Source organism: Phycodurus eques, chromosome 11, assembly GCF_024500275.1.
Source record: "Phycodurus eques isolate BA_2022a chromosome 11, UOR_Pequ_1.1, whole genome shotgun sequence".
Lineage (NCBI taxonomy): Eukaryota > Metazoa > Chordata > Actinopteri > Syngnathiformes > Syngnathidae > Phycodurus > Phycodurus eques.
Window position 1 is genome coordinate 11,583,763 of NC_084535.1, and position 16,283 is coordinate 11,600,045.

The 16,283-nt window shown below is 42.0% G+C and overlaps 1 protein-coding gene across 1 annotated transcript; it reads left to right on the forward strand.

Annotated features, from left to right (window-relative positions):
* Window positions 1-11,786: 11,786 nt before the first annotated feature.
* On the forward strand, window positions 11,787-14,819 carry comtd1 (catechol-O-methyltransferase domain containing 1). The gene is made up of 7 exons (XM_061690374.1): window positions 11,787-11,862; window positions 11,946-12,064; window positions 13,439-13,544; window positions 13,656-13,774; window positions 14,338-14,386; window positions 14,451-14,584; window positions 14,667-14,819. The coding sequence occupies exons 1-7, from the start codon at window positions 11,808-11,810 to the stop codon at window positions 14,817-14,819; spliced, it is 735 nt and encodes a 244-aa protein (XP_061546358.1). The 5' UTR covers window positions 11,787-11,807.
* Window positions 14,820-16,283: the final 1,464 nt, after the last annotated feature.

Sequence of the window (16,283 nt, forward strand, 5' to 3'; positions counted from 1 at the left end):
TTTATTTTAACAAGGTAGTTAATGATTCGTTGAAATATAACAGGTACTATTTTTCCACAATCAGATATTGATACAAAAAGAAATTTATGATGTATTTTCCTGCTGATCGATTGAGGCCATTTCATTAAATGCCCATCCCTACACTAAACCCCTCTTAATGTCTTTCAAAACTTTACAAAGGTGCCCTGACCAAAACAAAACGCAATGACAGAAACTGTTTTATGACATCCCTGTCTTTATCTCGCAGTCTTCTCAAACGACAGAGTCAGAAAGAGAGAGAGGGAGAGAGAGAGAGAGAGCAAGCACAGGGACCTGCAGTGTGTTTAGGAGGAAGATTGCTGTCAGTCGCTGTCAATCATCTGCTTTTTTGATGCCATCGACTTGGCACAGGCCTGTCTGTCTCCCAGCGAAACATCTATCAAAGAGGAACACGAGGAAATCCACACACTCGCTCATTTCCTTTGCAGCTGCCGCGTGAACTTTGTGAAATCTAGGTCTGCAGATTGTGATGGATGACATCGTTCTCAATGGTCCTTCAAGCCAAACATCTGTTTACAAAAAACAAAAAATGGATGCTGACATTCCGGTTGCATTCTAAGGCTGTGGGTGAGACTTTTACAAGAAGCTAGTCGAAAGTAGATCAACTAAAAGATTGATCCTGTGTTGGATTAGCACTAAGGACTGCTTAATAGTCCATAAATTAACGATGAAGAATTGATATATGTATAGTTATGGGCGTTTATAGAAGCCACATTGTTTGGCTTTATAGTTCGGCTGAAATCGACTGATCATGTCTGCTGTAGACACTCAGAATGGTCATGATACTCTGTTCGGTAAATAGTTGAGGACTGTTGAATGTGTGCAACTGATGGTTGATTAATTGAATCCAGCCAGAAGCAATTGAGGTATTATGTTAGCTACAGGAATCAACATTTTCCAGGTAACATTATTCTGTTCAACAAACACAAGCATCAAATAAGGAGTTCAGGATGTTCAGAGAGAAATTCTGCCAGTTCGTTAAAATATTTGAACATTTAAAATACCTCTGGTAAGTGACCATTGCTTGTCCTTATAGTCTATCAAGCAAATGTTGCCTTAGGCAAAAGACTAATTAGTGTACCAAACAGTACGGTACCTAAAAGTTGTCACTAAGATTCATTCAATATTTTCAGAAAAAATGCAGATCAAAAAATAACCCCTCTATTGTGGTCAAAAAGGATATGCGTTCTCATCCAGATTTATCAACATTTTATGAGTTTATCCTTGGCAATACTTATACTGAATCACTTTTGTAGTTTTTGCTAAATACCACAAAAATGGCATTGAAAAAAAATATTTAAATAAAAAAAGTAAAAATGTTGTCTTTTTTTCAGTTCCCATTGTGTAAGAGTAATGAGTAAAAATCTGTTGTTCTGTAGGCACTGTTTAGACCGCGAGTATAATGGTTCAACAATCAAAAATACAACAAATGAGAATAAAGGGAAGATAATGCTTCAACTGAAATTAAAAGAAATTATCATGACAACTGAAATAGTGATTTGGCAAAGAAAGGCCTGCAGCAATACAAGCGTAATAAATGAATATTGCTGTCTAATGGTCAAACTATACACTTGGAAAGTCCTCGAGTGATTCATCAAGCGCGGAAAAGACAAAGCCCGTTATAATTTAGGATTCCAGGCACACCAGCCAAAAGGGGATTTTACAAATGTTATTTTTATTATAATGTAGAATACAAGGAAGGATCTGGTATATTCATTGGAGCAGGAGAACGACCAGTGAACCTGGAGGTCAAATGTGTTCCCAGTACATAAAGAGTTCTCATGGCCTACTTTGATTACTTCCTTTCGGATCCGTGAGAGATCGTTTTGAACAGTGTGTCATCAATCTATCCTACTGTCCTTGGCGGACTGCCTACTTCTCATCTTGTCGGAGACGGATCACTCACCAGCGGGCCACACCTATTTTTATGGGTCCAAGATGGCTGAAGAGATGACAGACTGATGACCTGTCTTATTCCGCTGGTCTAAGAAGTCCTTTTAGGGTTGTTACAAGCTTAACTGCGTCCATACCGGAAGTCCTCTGCTGTGTCCGCTGCCTTTGTTGCTCAATTCAAATAACCGTGTGGCCTTAAACCTGCGCTAAACGGCCAAGTTCATCGCACATAAAGCATTAAAGATGTGCATCTACAAGATGGTCGCTGGCTGTTTATTGGCACTCACGGCTCCATAAACCATTTTCATCCTTTGGAAGGATGAGACAGACGTGCTCTATAGTCCAACTGATGGCGTTTAACACCGAATATAAACTATAAAACACAATAATAAACATGAGTGGAGCAAATAAATCTGATTCATATTAGCCCTGAGGTGGGATTTATATAAGCTAAGATGGAGTCTTTCAGCAAATTGATGGTACAAGCTCTACAAAGCACTAGTGAGACACTAATATGGTCTTATAAACACGTGGGCAACACTTTAAAGTAGTTTCATCTTTCCTTTTCGGCTGGCCTAAGTGTTTAAGTAATGTATTGCTTTCATAAGCATGCAACGTGGTAGTACTCTCTCTGGTAGAAATATGTCTCCATCCTTTGGGTGGTGTGATTAAGAGGAAAATACACAGCACATTGCTATGGAATAAATTCAAAAGGAGACATAACACGCAGATTTGAGTAACATCGGCGCCGTGTGACAACAGCAGGGCGCTCTGGCAGAATCCATCACGGGCACACATTGTCCCCCTGGCACTCCCGCTAATGTATCACCTCGGGATCACAATAATATCTGCCTGATGGATGCTTTCTGAGCAGGATGGGCCACGTACCCCTCAACAGGAGCCTCAATCGCAGGGGGTAGTTCAGAGGAAATGAAACCTATGCTTCTGGAGGTCCATTACACTTGTAGCCACCTACTCTCCTGAGCTCCTCTCCGTCCATTGATTTCTGCATCTTTCCCATTCTCCTGTTATTTGCGTTCGTGTTTGCGCCTGCTCGCATACGTTAGTCACAGGTCTCCACTGAGAGGCCAGCTGCTATCCCGGGGCGATGCCTGGGTTCCTGCAGTCGACTTTACTGCCTTCATTCGGCCTGAAGAATGGCCCGTTGCCTTATCAGTCCCTCTTCCTGCAATCTCAAGTGATTCCCTGGAGCCTCGCACTGCCCGCAGCCTCGCTTCCTCAATTCTGCACGTGTTTTTGCCTCATCCACTTAGGCTGTGTTCAAACTCGAAGTCTGCTCCTAGGGTCCAGATCAGAGTAATCATAGCATTAAAAGTCACACGGTACAAACAGCATAGAGTCAAAACCTGATTAAACCATGTTAAGTTAATATTAAAAAAAAAATGCGCCATGTCTGCTGGGTTGCAAACTATATTTCCACAAACAGCGACGGGGGGCATTTGTTTATCCAAAACAGAAAGAACTGAGGCAAACTGGAAAACGGAATAGTGGAGTGAAAACGTGTCTGCAATGCTAAACAGCGAAAAGATGTCTCCGCATAACACAAGCTCATGTTTAATACTGCACTACTGTAACTCCTTTACAACATGCAATAAGTCTCCAAACTTAAATTCATGAGTTTTGTTTGTTATTTGGTGCTATTGTGTTGGATAGCATCAGTTCAAATGGGCTCACCAGTTAGCTTTTCAATCTTTGTGCGTGAATGATACCATCTATGAACTTCGAAAATTATAGTTTCTACACACAAAAAAAAAAATTTAAAAAAATCTCAGACTGGACAAAGGAGATTTGTGGAAGGCATTTGTCTTCATTGGATTACAGCGTGATTTGATGGTTGGCCACTATTTGAGAAAATGTGGCATATTAATTATATTTATACTGTGCCATTTCTACTCGAGATTCTAAAATGTATTTTGAAAAGCCTCAACATACACCCACCCTTAGATGGAGACAAACTGTAGGGAGACAACGGTTCTGACACGTTAAATATTTGTGATTTAACTATGCTTTTTGGTGTCATTTTAACCCAGATCCTTGTCTGAGATTCAAGCAATTTACGCACTTGAACCAAACCGCACCGGAGTTCACTAACAAGCGAACAGAGACTGCCTGTAGATGTTTGTTCGGTGCGCACCAGATGAGAGCATTCACACGTGACCTAAAGAACCCAAATCGCAGAGCAATCCCAGTGGAGTTCATTTGAACCGAACCTGGCAAGTGTGGAGACATCCTTACACACTTGCACAGTGACATGCTAGCGACGGCTAATGCTAATGTTCTACAGGGTGTAACTCGCCAAATGGGCTGAAAGAAGTTCTGCAGAGCACCGGCATGCACACAGAAGCACAGGCGTCACCGGGCAAATCCATCATCTTTATTTCTTCCCCAATGAGCTCCTATTTTTCATGTGGCTACACCGCACTCACAAAAAATATTCCCTCCCATTCTTCAAGAAACACAAAAGAAATCACAAGTCTCTTTCTCCCTGAAAATAATCAATGCCTTCCAGAGCGGGACTTGTGGCACGACAAGCGTGGAAAGATGGCAGCGGGATGCAGACGTAGCTCCAGGGGAGGAGGCTTCTTGTTGGAGACTGTCGCTGAGAAGCAGTGCTTGGGTATTTTTTACAGGCATCAAGACTCATCATATTTGACATGCATTCTGGTGTTTACACAGGCTCCACCATAAAATCCTCTCCAGCTACAGAAGGGAGAGGGATACACACAAAGCAGCGCAAGAAGTCGTCAGAAAAGTGGAGACAGCGCTTGCCTTTGCTTTCGCTCTCTCTCGTCGCGTTCTCCACGCCCCATCTCCTATCCACGCCACAATTGGCGCCGTTAGCACCTGTCAGCTGACTGACTTCTTGTTCCCGGCGGTTTATGAAAAAATCATGGCTGCCAGGCTTGCGAAGCCGCATTTCCCATCAATATGAATTCATCACGGTCTTCATGCAACATTAGAGAAGGCCCTGTTTTGGTACGCTCCTTGCATCTGTTGTACGCAAGGGGAAATGAAGAGAGTAAATAGTCCTTTTAGAACGTTGCATTCAATCACGACGGCCCTATGAAACGTATACTGTGCACTTGGCTCTCAAAAGCATATTTGCATTCAACCCCCAGATGTTAGCAAACTCCGGTCCGAGTTCTTTATCAGCATGTCCTCCTCTTTTACTGTAAATGAAACGGAAACACTCTCAGGAAGCATTCCCATGGTTGCCCCTCCCTCGCTATTGGAATAAAAACAAGCACTGAAGCCCGTAGTTCTACTACTTTGGGTTTTTAGACGGAGGCATATGTTTGGAGTATGTAAATATATCTATGTAAATATACGCTTATCAAATATTAGCAAAAGAAAATTCTGTTTTGATTGAGACTGTCTGAGGTATTCATGTTTATTATGGAGTATGGTATATTTTGAACCTCTCATATTGCCCAAACAGGCAACTAAAACACTGGAAAACTTGTGTTACACACAGAAAACAACATTGTTGCAGGTGAATGCATACAATGCAAAACACACTAAAGTGTAGAACATTTAACAAAATGACACTGCATCGATAATGCTGAATTCCATTGTTCATTAGGATGAACTGCAGATCAACAATAAAAACAAAAGACAACATTTTTAATTGTCGACATCACTTTTACATTTTCTTCCTAAAATTAAAATTATAATCTTATATTTAATCCTCATTTAATAACAGATAAAAACACTTACGGGGGAGTATATTGACATTCTCAGTGTTCGTTTCTGGCTAAAATTGTAACTAAATAACAGCTCCCGCACAAACTATATTTGAGTCACACATTGTGTTGTAGTAAGCTGACCTCCACAGTGTGGTGACATATAGTGCCAAGTAATGATAATATTGTGCGAGTCTACAGTGTCAATGTCAGTCTGCTGCTGAGTCACTTAGTCTTCATTTGTCATCCGGCAGAGTGGACCTGCTGCTTTCCTTCATATCTCCATCTCTCTGTGTGTGCCTTTTAAGCGTGCTGAAAGTCAATTATCCACACCACTTGTCCCTGACATCATTGCGCTAATACAAGCTGCTCTTGACCTTATGTTTGTGTGTCTTGTGTGGATGGGAGTGTCGTGCTCCCCCCGCCCCCCGCGATTGGATTAACTTCAGATGTTGTGTGCGTCCGGGTCAATTACACAGACCGGGTTGTGATTCCGAACCTCAAGTTTGAGACGTAACCCCCACCCCCCTTTCTCTCGCCCCCGTTCCACCCCTCTCCTCCTTCACACGTCCCTGAAGGCCTGCTCTCTCCCTTACACGCCATCTCCCAACACCCCCTACAACACACACACACACAAACACCAACAATCATATCCCATGTGTCTGCCGCGCAATGACACACAACGCCTGAAGAAACACTCCATCGCTGCGTCCACGCCCTCTGTCTCTTTGTATTCCCTTTCTCTCGAGTCCAGAGGGGTCATCTCAGAGGGAGCGCTCATAATCAACTCAATTAAGTGAGTCTGATTGCCATGGTAATTGGTCTGGGTTATAACATTATCATTAGCGCCTCAAGTGCGGTCACAGTGGGACACAGCAGTCAGATGAGAGGGAGACTAATAGCAGGGGGGTACATTTTGTGACTCTGAACAAGAAGTGAGGCAAATTTTGAGTCTGGCTTTGGAGAAATGCAGGCTAGTCAATGAAACAGACTGTGTACCTTACTTCACGACATTGTGGCAGGGGTGTTTTATTTGAAGCAAGGTATTTATTTGAGAAGAGGCCTGTTTTCTATAAGTGGCCGTTTGTTACTTCTAAGTTCCAAGGAGAACTAATTGTTCCCACAACCACACATGTGATTATGCAAACAGAAATTAACTGTGATTTTCTTCATTGTTAAATTCATTTAGGAGTTATGTGCTATCCTGTTGCTAGGATGTCCTGCTATTTACATGGCTAGTAGCAGTAGAAAGGCTAATGCTAAAACCGCATCTCGGGGTCCAACGTTTAGGACGACCTCCAATACCTATGTCGGCGTGCTAACCCGAAATTGTACACGGCTGTCTCGAACATTGTAGTAAAGTCAATGTTTGTTTACAGTCAATGTTTGTTTGAAAAACTATCGTAGGCCATAAAAATAAAAACAATAAAATGGAAAAACAGTAGGTGCAGCGGTAACGAGTGCCTTCTTGTGCCACATTACAACGCATTCTTATACCTCTGCGCAAAGTACTCGCCGTAAACCGAGGACACCCTTTACATGACTGAAGATTTTAAGACGTCGAACAGCACTGCACAGTGAAATTTTTCTTCTTTGAGGATTTTACTCGCACGTTACACATGTGACGCAATGGCGTCCCGCTGTTTAATACCTCATGGAGCTGTCGGCACACCGACGGTGGAAACGCAAACCGAATCAGGGTGTACGCTGCACTGTACCACTTGGTAGAAATGTGGCTGGAGTTAGGACAAAAACATCTCCCTAGTGGAAACGCGTTATGGTTTACCGATGGGGAAAGGGGAGTTCACAGTGGGTCCTCTTTTAACAAAAGACATTGTGTTTGTTTGACATTGTGCTGACATACAGTACAATATTGCGAGTAGGGGTGCAGCTATCCAATATTTTTAGGATTGACTATTCTACTGATTATCCCAATGATTATCCATCCATCCATCCATTTTCTGAGCCGCTTCTCCTCACTCGGGTCGCGGGCGTGCTGGAGCCTATCCCAGCTGTCATCGGGCAGGAGGCGGGGTACACCCTGAACTGGTTGCCAGCCAATCCCAGGGCACATAGGAACAAACAACCATTTGCACTCACAGTCATGCCTACGGGCAATTTAGAGTCTCCAATTCATGCATGTTTTTGGGATGTGGGAGGAAACCGGAGTGCCCGGAGAAAACCCACGCAGGCACGGGGAGAACATGCAAACTCCACACAGGCGGGGCCGGGGATTGAACCCGGGTCCTTAGAACTGTGTGGCTGACGCTCTAACCAGTCACCCACCGTGCCGCTCCCAATGATTAATCAGAGAAAACTTGATTTTTCTTTATTATATACAATAATGTACACATGAGGTGCAGGTATTATTCTTGTCCACTCGGGATGGCCATCCTCACGTTCTACTTTAGTATCTATGACTTTCAGTATGCAAGTCTTTGAAAGCCGTGGTGTAGCCTGGTGAGTGGCGTGGGCGTCAGCGAATGAGAGTGTGCAGTCGGCTTGCTGTTTGTTGTCTATGTGTCGAGTGACTTGGCATTAGTTACAGCCATCAGTGGCCCATGTATGAATGTCCTCATTACATGTTTGATTTCTTACCGTTCATTCAGTGAAAGGATTGAAAGTGCACCAGCTGTTGTTTTTATCTTTGAACACTTGCGGGGTCATAAATATACATTCTAACTAGCGATGCTAGGCTATACTAAATTCGCTAACATCGATACGTTGCTTTGTGCTGGCGATCATAGACGTGCTGTTGTGGAACAAATTGTACTTTATCTTAAAAAAAAAAAAAAAAACGCTACCAAATTTTGGAAATTGTCTGTCCTTCCTCTGGCTCACCGCCATCACGCCAACTTGATGTAGTGTTGCGTGCGACTAGGCAGAGATTTTGCGTCAACCTTTTTTTTTTTTAATCAAATTATTCAATTAATTGTTGCAGCCCTAGTTTCGAGGACAGCAAACTATATTACAATAAAGACTAGGTTGCACAGTGATGTAAGATTGTGTTGTCACGTAGCACAAGAGGATGCACTCGTTACAACTGTACTTTTTCATTTGATTGTTTTATATGTACAGCCTGAAAGTGTTTTTCATTCAAATATTTACTGTAATTATGACTACTAATGCGTTAGTGTAGGTTTCACCTTGTGTATAAATCTGGGTTACGTAGCCACTGAAGGAATGGTAAACCGAGGACCACCTGTAATTAAAGTGAGTAAGTTCAGTGGATCCTGAACCTAACTGTTGCAATTTGAATATATGGTATATTGACAATAAGATGTTTCCTTCTGACGCAAAATAAAGAGCAGAGGTTTTCCCGGTAAATGTTTCCTCGGATGTGACGTTTTCCCTTTTTTTCTTGGCTTACTCAAAGTGTCAACACCTTTCACACACGCAAGCGTTTTCTCTGAGCTTCACATCGCCTATTTGATCTCTCTTGAGTACTGTCAACTTACCGTGCGTATCTATGGAAATTCAATTCTGCATTTATTTACACTCTAGGTTAATAGAATAGATCCTGTGGGTAACTTGTAAGTCAAACAACCATACCTGCCATTCATTTCTGTTTGTTTGTTAGCATTTCTTTCTTTTTTTTTTGCCGGGAAAGATCTCCCGTTTTGTTCTGTGGGGCCTGAACGCACAAAAGAGAGGATCGTCAGGGGTTGAGTGGCTTATCCTCAATATTCATATCTAATACAGCTTCAATAAAGCTAGATTTACATGACTGAGAAGCAGCAGGTGTTGGGAATATTTCTTTACAAGCTCATTGTGTTGTAGGTTTCCACGTGGCCTACATATACTGACGCTCTTTGTGCACACGCCTGTGCTGAGGAAAGCTTGGTGCAGGGCACCATCGTGGCCCAGATTGAGTGAAACCGGTGTCAAAACGTTCGTTATCACGCGGGCTAATGCCCGCGTCAGAGCTGACTTGTCACGTTGTCAAAAACAGAAGACACACATGCCGAACGTGTCAATTGAACGCCACCAGACGTCTGTCAGTCTCTCCGTTGTGCTTAGTGTCACTAAATATTCATGGCTGCTTATCTGTCTGCTCACACCCAAAGTGACTACTGCTATTAGGGAGCGTCATAAGACACCCACCTCCTCCCTTTTTGTGCTAAACACGCTGATGATGCAACAGCAGCTTGGCATTACCGGCATGTCAGTACGAGCCTTGCTTTGTGCTCTCTGACGGTGTCACAGGTCAATTCAACAAGAGGAAAGTGATATTACCTCCCACAGAGGGAGACTCCAGCCTGGCTCTAAACGTCGGGATTAGCTAAACAACAGTGCCACTTACTGGTAAAATGATGATGCTACAAAAATATCAAGGGAAACTTGGGAGTGTACTCTATGCGCAATAGGGGCCTTAAATGTGTACACTGAATGCCGCTCTGGTACTGTAAACTGGAAAGTTAGGTAGGATATATAGCACATGAGTCTTTTACATCAACATAACCTTACACCCTGCAATTTCCATGGAGGCTGTTAGGTGATCTGAAGTACTGAAGTAGAGCTCACAACCATTGGCCCGTGATTGCGACAATAGCATGGTACAGTATTCACGAAAGATGCACCTCACCAGTCATGTTAGAAGCTGATTAATGTTTTGCATCGAGGCAGAAAACAACATTTCCTCAAATGAAGACAAACTATGAATGTTGCACCTTCCTAAAAAGAAAAGGCAAGCTATTTCGTTCCTTTTTCTTTACTGAACCATGACATTCAAACCAAGGTACGTGTCAAATTTGTTTTTGGGCGTATTTACAGAGAAGGATTATTGCAATACAGTAACCCCTCGCGGTTCAGTATTTGCAAATTAGCCCTGTATTTTTGTTGTTGTTGTTTTTTGGAACCTCCCCTTCGTTAATTGTTGAAAGACTCACCTATTCGCTGTTTTTTTGTGTGCGCTATCTGGTGACATATTTGGTGTCAAGGCAGTATGGTGACGTTTACGTTGAACTTTCCCATCATTTTGTGGCATCTAAAGGCAATTAGAAAACCTTATTTGAGGGGGCGTCAAGTACTCGTGGATTTTCACGGCACGGCTTATCCCTTATCCCCGCGAATGGTTCGATGTAATTGGGATAGGGGGGAAAAAATGCTTGGAACCAGCCATATATAAATGAATGACTTTCTTCTTTGCTGAGTCGAGGAAAAAACTTAAGTGTTTTAAATTATAATGTGTGCTCCCAATACCCTTCGTCAAAACAGAGACCTCTTGAATTATTTTGTTTCATGTTAGCAGCAGCAGCAGGTGTCAGTTTAGTTTTCTTGTGTTGATTTAGCTACCTCTGAGAGCGGGCGAGGATGTGCGCCGCCATGGCACTCTTGACAGTCGCGGCCGCGAGGAGGAACGCTGGCGTGCAGATGGCGGCGGCGGCGTAACTCGTTGTCTTTTTCATGGCTTAAACCGACACAAAAGGCAGCCGAGGGACCGGGGCTCGTCTGCGAGAACGTGCCGGGGAAGAGTCGGTACTTGGCACAAGTAGCAGAAACAATTAGCGTCATGGAAGCAGAGCCCCGAAGCAGCAAGGGGGAGGGGGGACAAAGATGGCGATAAAACACAGCTTCCCATTATCACTTAGGGGACCTTTAACGGAGCTGTGAGAAATTCTATTCCTTTCCTTCTTGTCAGAGCCCAAACTTTTTTTTTTTTTTTTGCCCAGACAATTCACGTCATGCCTCATTTCACTGATGTGTTCTTCTTTGTGCATTTCTAACGAGGAAGCACCGTGTCCTTAGAGGAACCTCCCATCCCAGAATTCACCGCTTCCCCGTCGCTTGTGTGCAGGTTGGAAGCTGCAGCGGAAACGTGGCTCATCCGAAACAATCTTCTTGTACAAAACACTGCTCATTATATTGTACCTTCTTTGAAGCTGTGTTAAAAGGGAAACCTATAAAGTGGGTGCACATGAATCCTCATATTGATGCATGCGGAGTCAATTTCAACATAAGTTTGACACCCAATATGGTTCCTTGGCCTATAAATGACTGGATATAATGCACCACAATAAAATCACTCCCTTAGATATTGAACTATAACAGTGATGCCATAGGACTGAAAAATCAACACACTGAACGTCACTGCCAAAGGTCAAACAAACACGTCTAACAGTGAACATTGGAGTCAAACAAAAAGTTGAATTTGTCCTTTGGTGAGAGAACATGGCGGTAGACATCCAGTTTCTACTCTGCGTCGGACTCTCTGTGCTACTCACAGGTATGAGATTAAGTGGGTTTTTGTGTGTGTGTGTGTGTGTATAAACTGAACTGTGGTTTGAAGTGACTGTTGTTGTATTGAAGGCATGGGAAGCTCTGTGTTAGTTGGAAAGAGTCACAGCAGAGGAAAGGCTGACCCGGTGCTGCAGTATGTTGTCAACAACTCGCTGAGGGAGCATCCCGTCCTGACTAAACTCAGAATGGTAAATATTCAAATAAACATCCATCCATTTTGACAACTAAAATATCCTGTAATATTTCTGGTTTTGAGCAGGTAACCTACTGGCCACTAGATGAAAGTATATTGCCAAACATCCCATTGCAAAAGGATGTTTAACTTTTTTTTAAAAAAAACATTAATGGTCATGCAAGTTAAGAGAGAAGTTAACCTCAGTATAATCAAACTAAAATGAAGTAAAACTACTCACTTTTTATTTTTAGGCCCTAAAATGGAAGTATTGTGCACAAAATGGTTGTAATTCTCATAGCGGAATACTGTAAAGTGAATAGAGTTGTTGTAGGCTCAAACTATTCCACCATAAAACTTTTAGTATCGCTACAGGCAATGATATGTCACATTTTTAGCCTTATTAACTGTCATAGAAGTGTAAAGAGAAATTAACTGAATAATAAAACTAAAATAAAGTAAAACTGCTCATTCCAGACTTCAGGGAGTCATTGACTGCAAAGGATGCTCATCCAAGCACTTTGTCCAAATACATTTGAGCCCTAAAATGGAGGTACAGTACATATTAGGATAGCCTAAATGCTGTAAAGACAAAGAACATTCTTAACATTAGTCTTTTGAGACCCTAAAATAGAGGTACTGTACTATGTACAAAATGGCCAGTGTAATTCCCATTAGAATTAATGTCAAAATCAATTTGATCAATCAAAATGTCCTGCCACTCTCATAAAACCTTCAGTAAATGTACAGGCAATCTTTTAAATACCATTTTAACAGTCCATTCAAGTGTACAAGTAAACCACTGTCTAATTGGAGTAAAAGTAACTAATAAACTAATACTGTACATAATGGAGAGGGAAAAGGTAGTCGCGGTAAATAACATTTTATGTTCTATGATTATCACAGGCGGATGACTGGTTAGCACATCTGCCTCACAGTTCTGAGGTCCGGGGTTCGAATCCCGGTCCTGCCTGTGTGGAGTTTGCATGTTCTCCCCGTGCCTGCGTGGGTTTCCTCCCACATCCCAAAAACGTGCATGGTAGGTTGATTGAGGACTCTAAATTGCCCTTAGGTGTAAATGTGTGCGCAAATGGTTTGTTTGTTTATATGTGCCCTACGATTGGCTGGCAACCGGTTCAGGGTGTACCCTGCCTCTCGCCCGAAGATTGCTGGGATAGGCTCCAGCTCGCCCGCGACCCTAGTGAGGATAAGGGGAACGGAAGATGAATGAATGAATGATTATCACATTTGCCGTTCTATGGCGGCATAAAAAAATAAAAAATAAATAAACCTACTTTTGGTAAAACGATAGATGCTCACTGACCTCAAGTGTCACAAAATCCAGTGATAATGGTTTTGTTTGACTTTTGAGGCCCATTTTTGGTTTCAGAGAACTCTCGATGACCCGTGGAACATCATGATGGTTTCCAGCGAACAAGCCCAGTTTATGGCCAATCTCATGAAACTGATCAACGCAACCAAGGCTATTGAAATTGGTGAGCTCATACCCCTCAGCGACACGACAGTAAAGTATTCATTTTATCCAACTTATTTGGAATGCATCTAATTTGTTTGTATCTTATCTTTTTTTTTTTTGTACCCTACAGGGATGTACACGGGGTACAACGCACTCAGTATGGCTTTGGCCATGCCAGAGAATGGACACGTGGTAGCGTGTGAAATAAATGAGGTCTATGTAGATATCGCCAAGCCCTTTTTTAAAGAGGTAAAGTCATCTGGCATGTTTATTTACAGCAGGGATCACCAAACCTTCTGAAACTGAGAGTTGCATCTGGGTTCTGATTAATGCAAAGGGCTGAGTTTGATACACACTTCTGAAATAACGCATTTGCTCAAACTACCTAATTAGTTATATTCATCTATGTGAAGACACTGATCATAATCATAATAAGAGAGATCAATTTCTCACAACAATTATACACAATGATTTAACAAGGTAGGAAACAATAAACTGCAGCAATATTAGTCGTTATGGGCAGAGGATCAAGAATAGATGCCAGTATGCCGTTTCTGTTCAAACGTTTACCATCAACCAAACTGCTGCTTATGGAGTTGAGCTCACTGCCACCATACAGTGCTTATATCTCAAAATTTTGCCTCGTACTCAAAGCGAAAAATCAGCCACAAAACATCTCTTAGGTCACTCGTATCTCAAGGCACCACTGTACTAGCCCCTAAAATGTAGGCACTCTGGAGTAGAAAATGGCTGTAATTTCCAAATAGTAAAAGTTTTACACTACAGTACTTTATATTCAACTTATTCAACAGGCCGAAGTTAAGATTGACGTACGACTACAGATGGCAATTACAACACTTGGTAAGTGATTTATGATGAAGATACTTCCACTTGAATTGTTGACATTTATCCCCATTTCCTGTAGATGAACTGATAGCAGCTGGTGAAACAGGGACCTTTGACTTTGTGTTCATCGACGCCGACAAATCCAACTATGACGGATACTACGAAAAATCCCTGGAACTCATTCGAAAAGGGGGCATCATTGCCATCGACAATGTAGGCCCACAACTTGTACACAATGTTACTGGATATGTAGCAGATATTCACTGTGTGTGTGTGTGTGTGCTGATGTGTGAAGGTGCTGTGGAGCGGAAGGGTTGTGGATCCTGCCCCTGATGACGTCACCTCCAGGACTCTGGATGCTCTCAACAAGAAGCTCCACAAGGACCAGAGGATCGATCTGAGCATGCTCACTGTGGGGGACGGGCTGACTATTGCCATTAAACGCTAAAAGGTGTTAAAGATTTAACATCTCCATGTCTAAAGGCATATTTTATGGTATTTTTAAGCTATTACATTGTATGACAGTAATCCCTGCACATTCACAGTTAAGTATTGAAATTGGGGGCAATGTGGCTCCTGTTATTTGCTGAAAAACAAACCTATTCACATTTGATGGCATCAAAAACCTGTCTCAATAGGAAAGTAGTTTAGTTCAAGGAATTATGTTGAAGAGATACATCTCAAGTGAAATTAGGTTTTTACATCAGGGAGGAGCTAAGTTTAGCCTGGGTTGTTACAGAGAGTCATGATGCTATGTGCTTTTAAATGCAAACTTAAGGTGCATGTTATCAAAATCAAATTTTATTTAAAGGGTAATGTATGAATCAGAAATTAACCATTTGGGGATCATGGTTTGTGGTATATTTAGAGTTTTAAGTATAAATATAGGCAATTGCAGATGTTTTTGGGTGGGGTCAGTTGTCCGTTTCAATCGGATTCATGTATGGACTTTGACTAGGCCACTCCAAAACCATTTTGTTTTTTAAGCCATTTCGAAGTTGACTTGCTGGTGTGTGTTTTGATTATCATCCTGCTGCAGAACCCAAGTCCGCTTCATCTTGAGGTTACAAACTCATGGCTTAACATTCTCCTTCAGGAAATTCTGTTAAAGAGCAGAATTCATGGTTCAATCAATCGCAGCAAGTTGTCCAGGTCCTGAAGGTACAAAGCAGCCCAAGACCATCACACTATAACAATTTACGCCAGATATCATCAGAGGCGGCGGGACAGTTAAACCCCCCCCCAAACAATTTTTTTTTCAGAGGACAAAAGTGCCCCTTTGGACTGAAAATGTTCTGCCTATCATTATTATTTGCAGCTGGCATAGGTGGATAAGCAAATATATTTCTGTAATAATTGATAATTTGCAGACAAGTGAAATGGGATAAGTTCCCACAACACCCTGGTCTAGTAAATTCATCACCACCATGAAAACTTTATAAAATACAATGCTTAAAATTCCTAGCAGTGATTTAAGTGAAAAAAAGTTAAGCTCACTTAACAAAATTACAGTAAAACTATCCACTGACAAAAGTCTGTTGTGTTTTTCTGCAACACTCCTTAAGCCAGTTGAAGGTTGGAGATTTTATTGAAAAGGTAACAGACAAAAGGACCTCCATGTCCTTCTTGTAGTGAAAGGAGACTTCGAGTTAACTCCTACTTTACATTTAATAAGTTTGGCATCGCTTTCCTCCCTGTGTTTTTGTTTGTGTGGTCGGCCGAGTTGACTGGTTTCTGAAGGCCGACAGGACGCCTTTATGCGTGTGAAGGAGGCTTGCAGCTTTATTTAAATAGCAACGGAAGAAAGCCTAGTGTACTTTAAAACTGAGGAATATCAGACAGTGGCGTTTTAAAAAGAAATCGCAGCTGGGACGACAGCATTCACCACACAAATAAGGAGTTTCTTGTAATA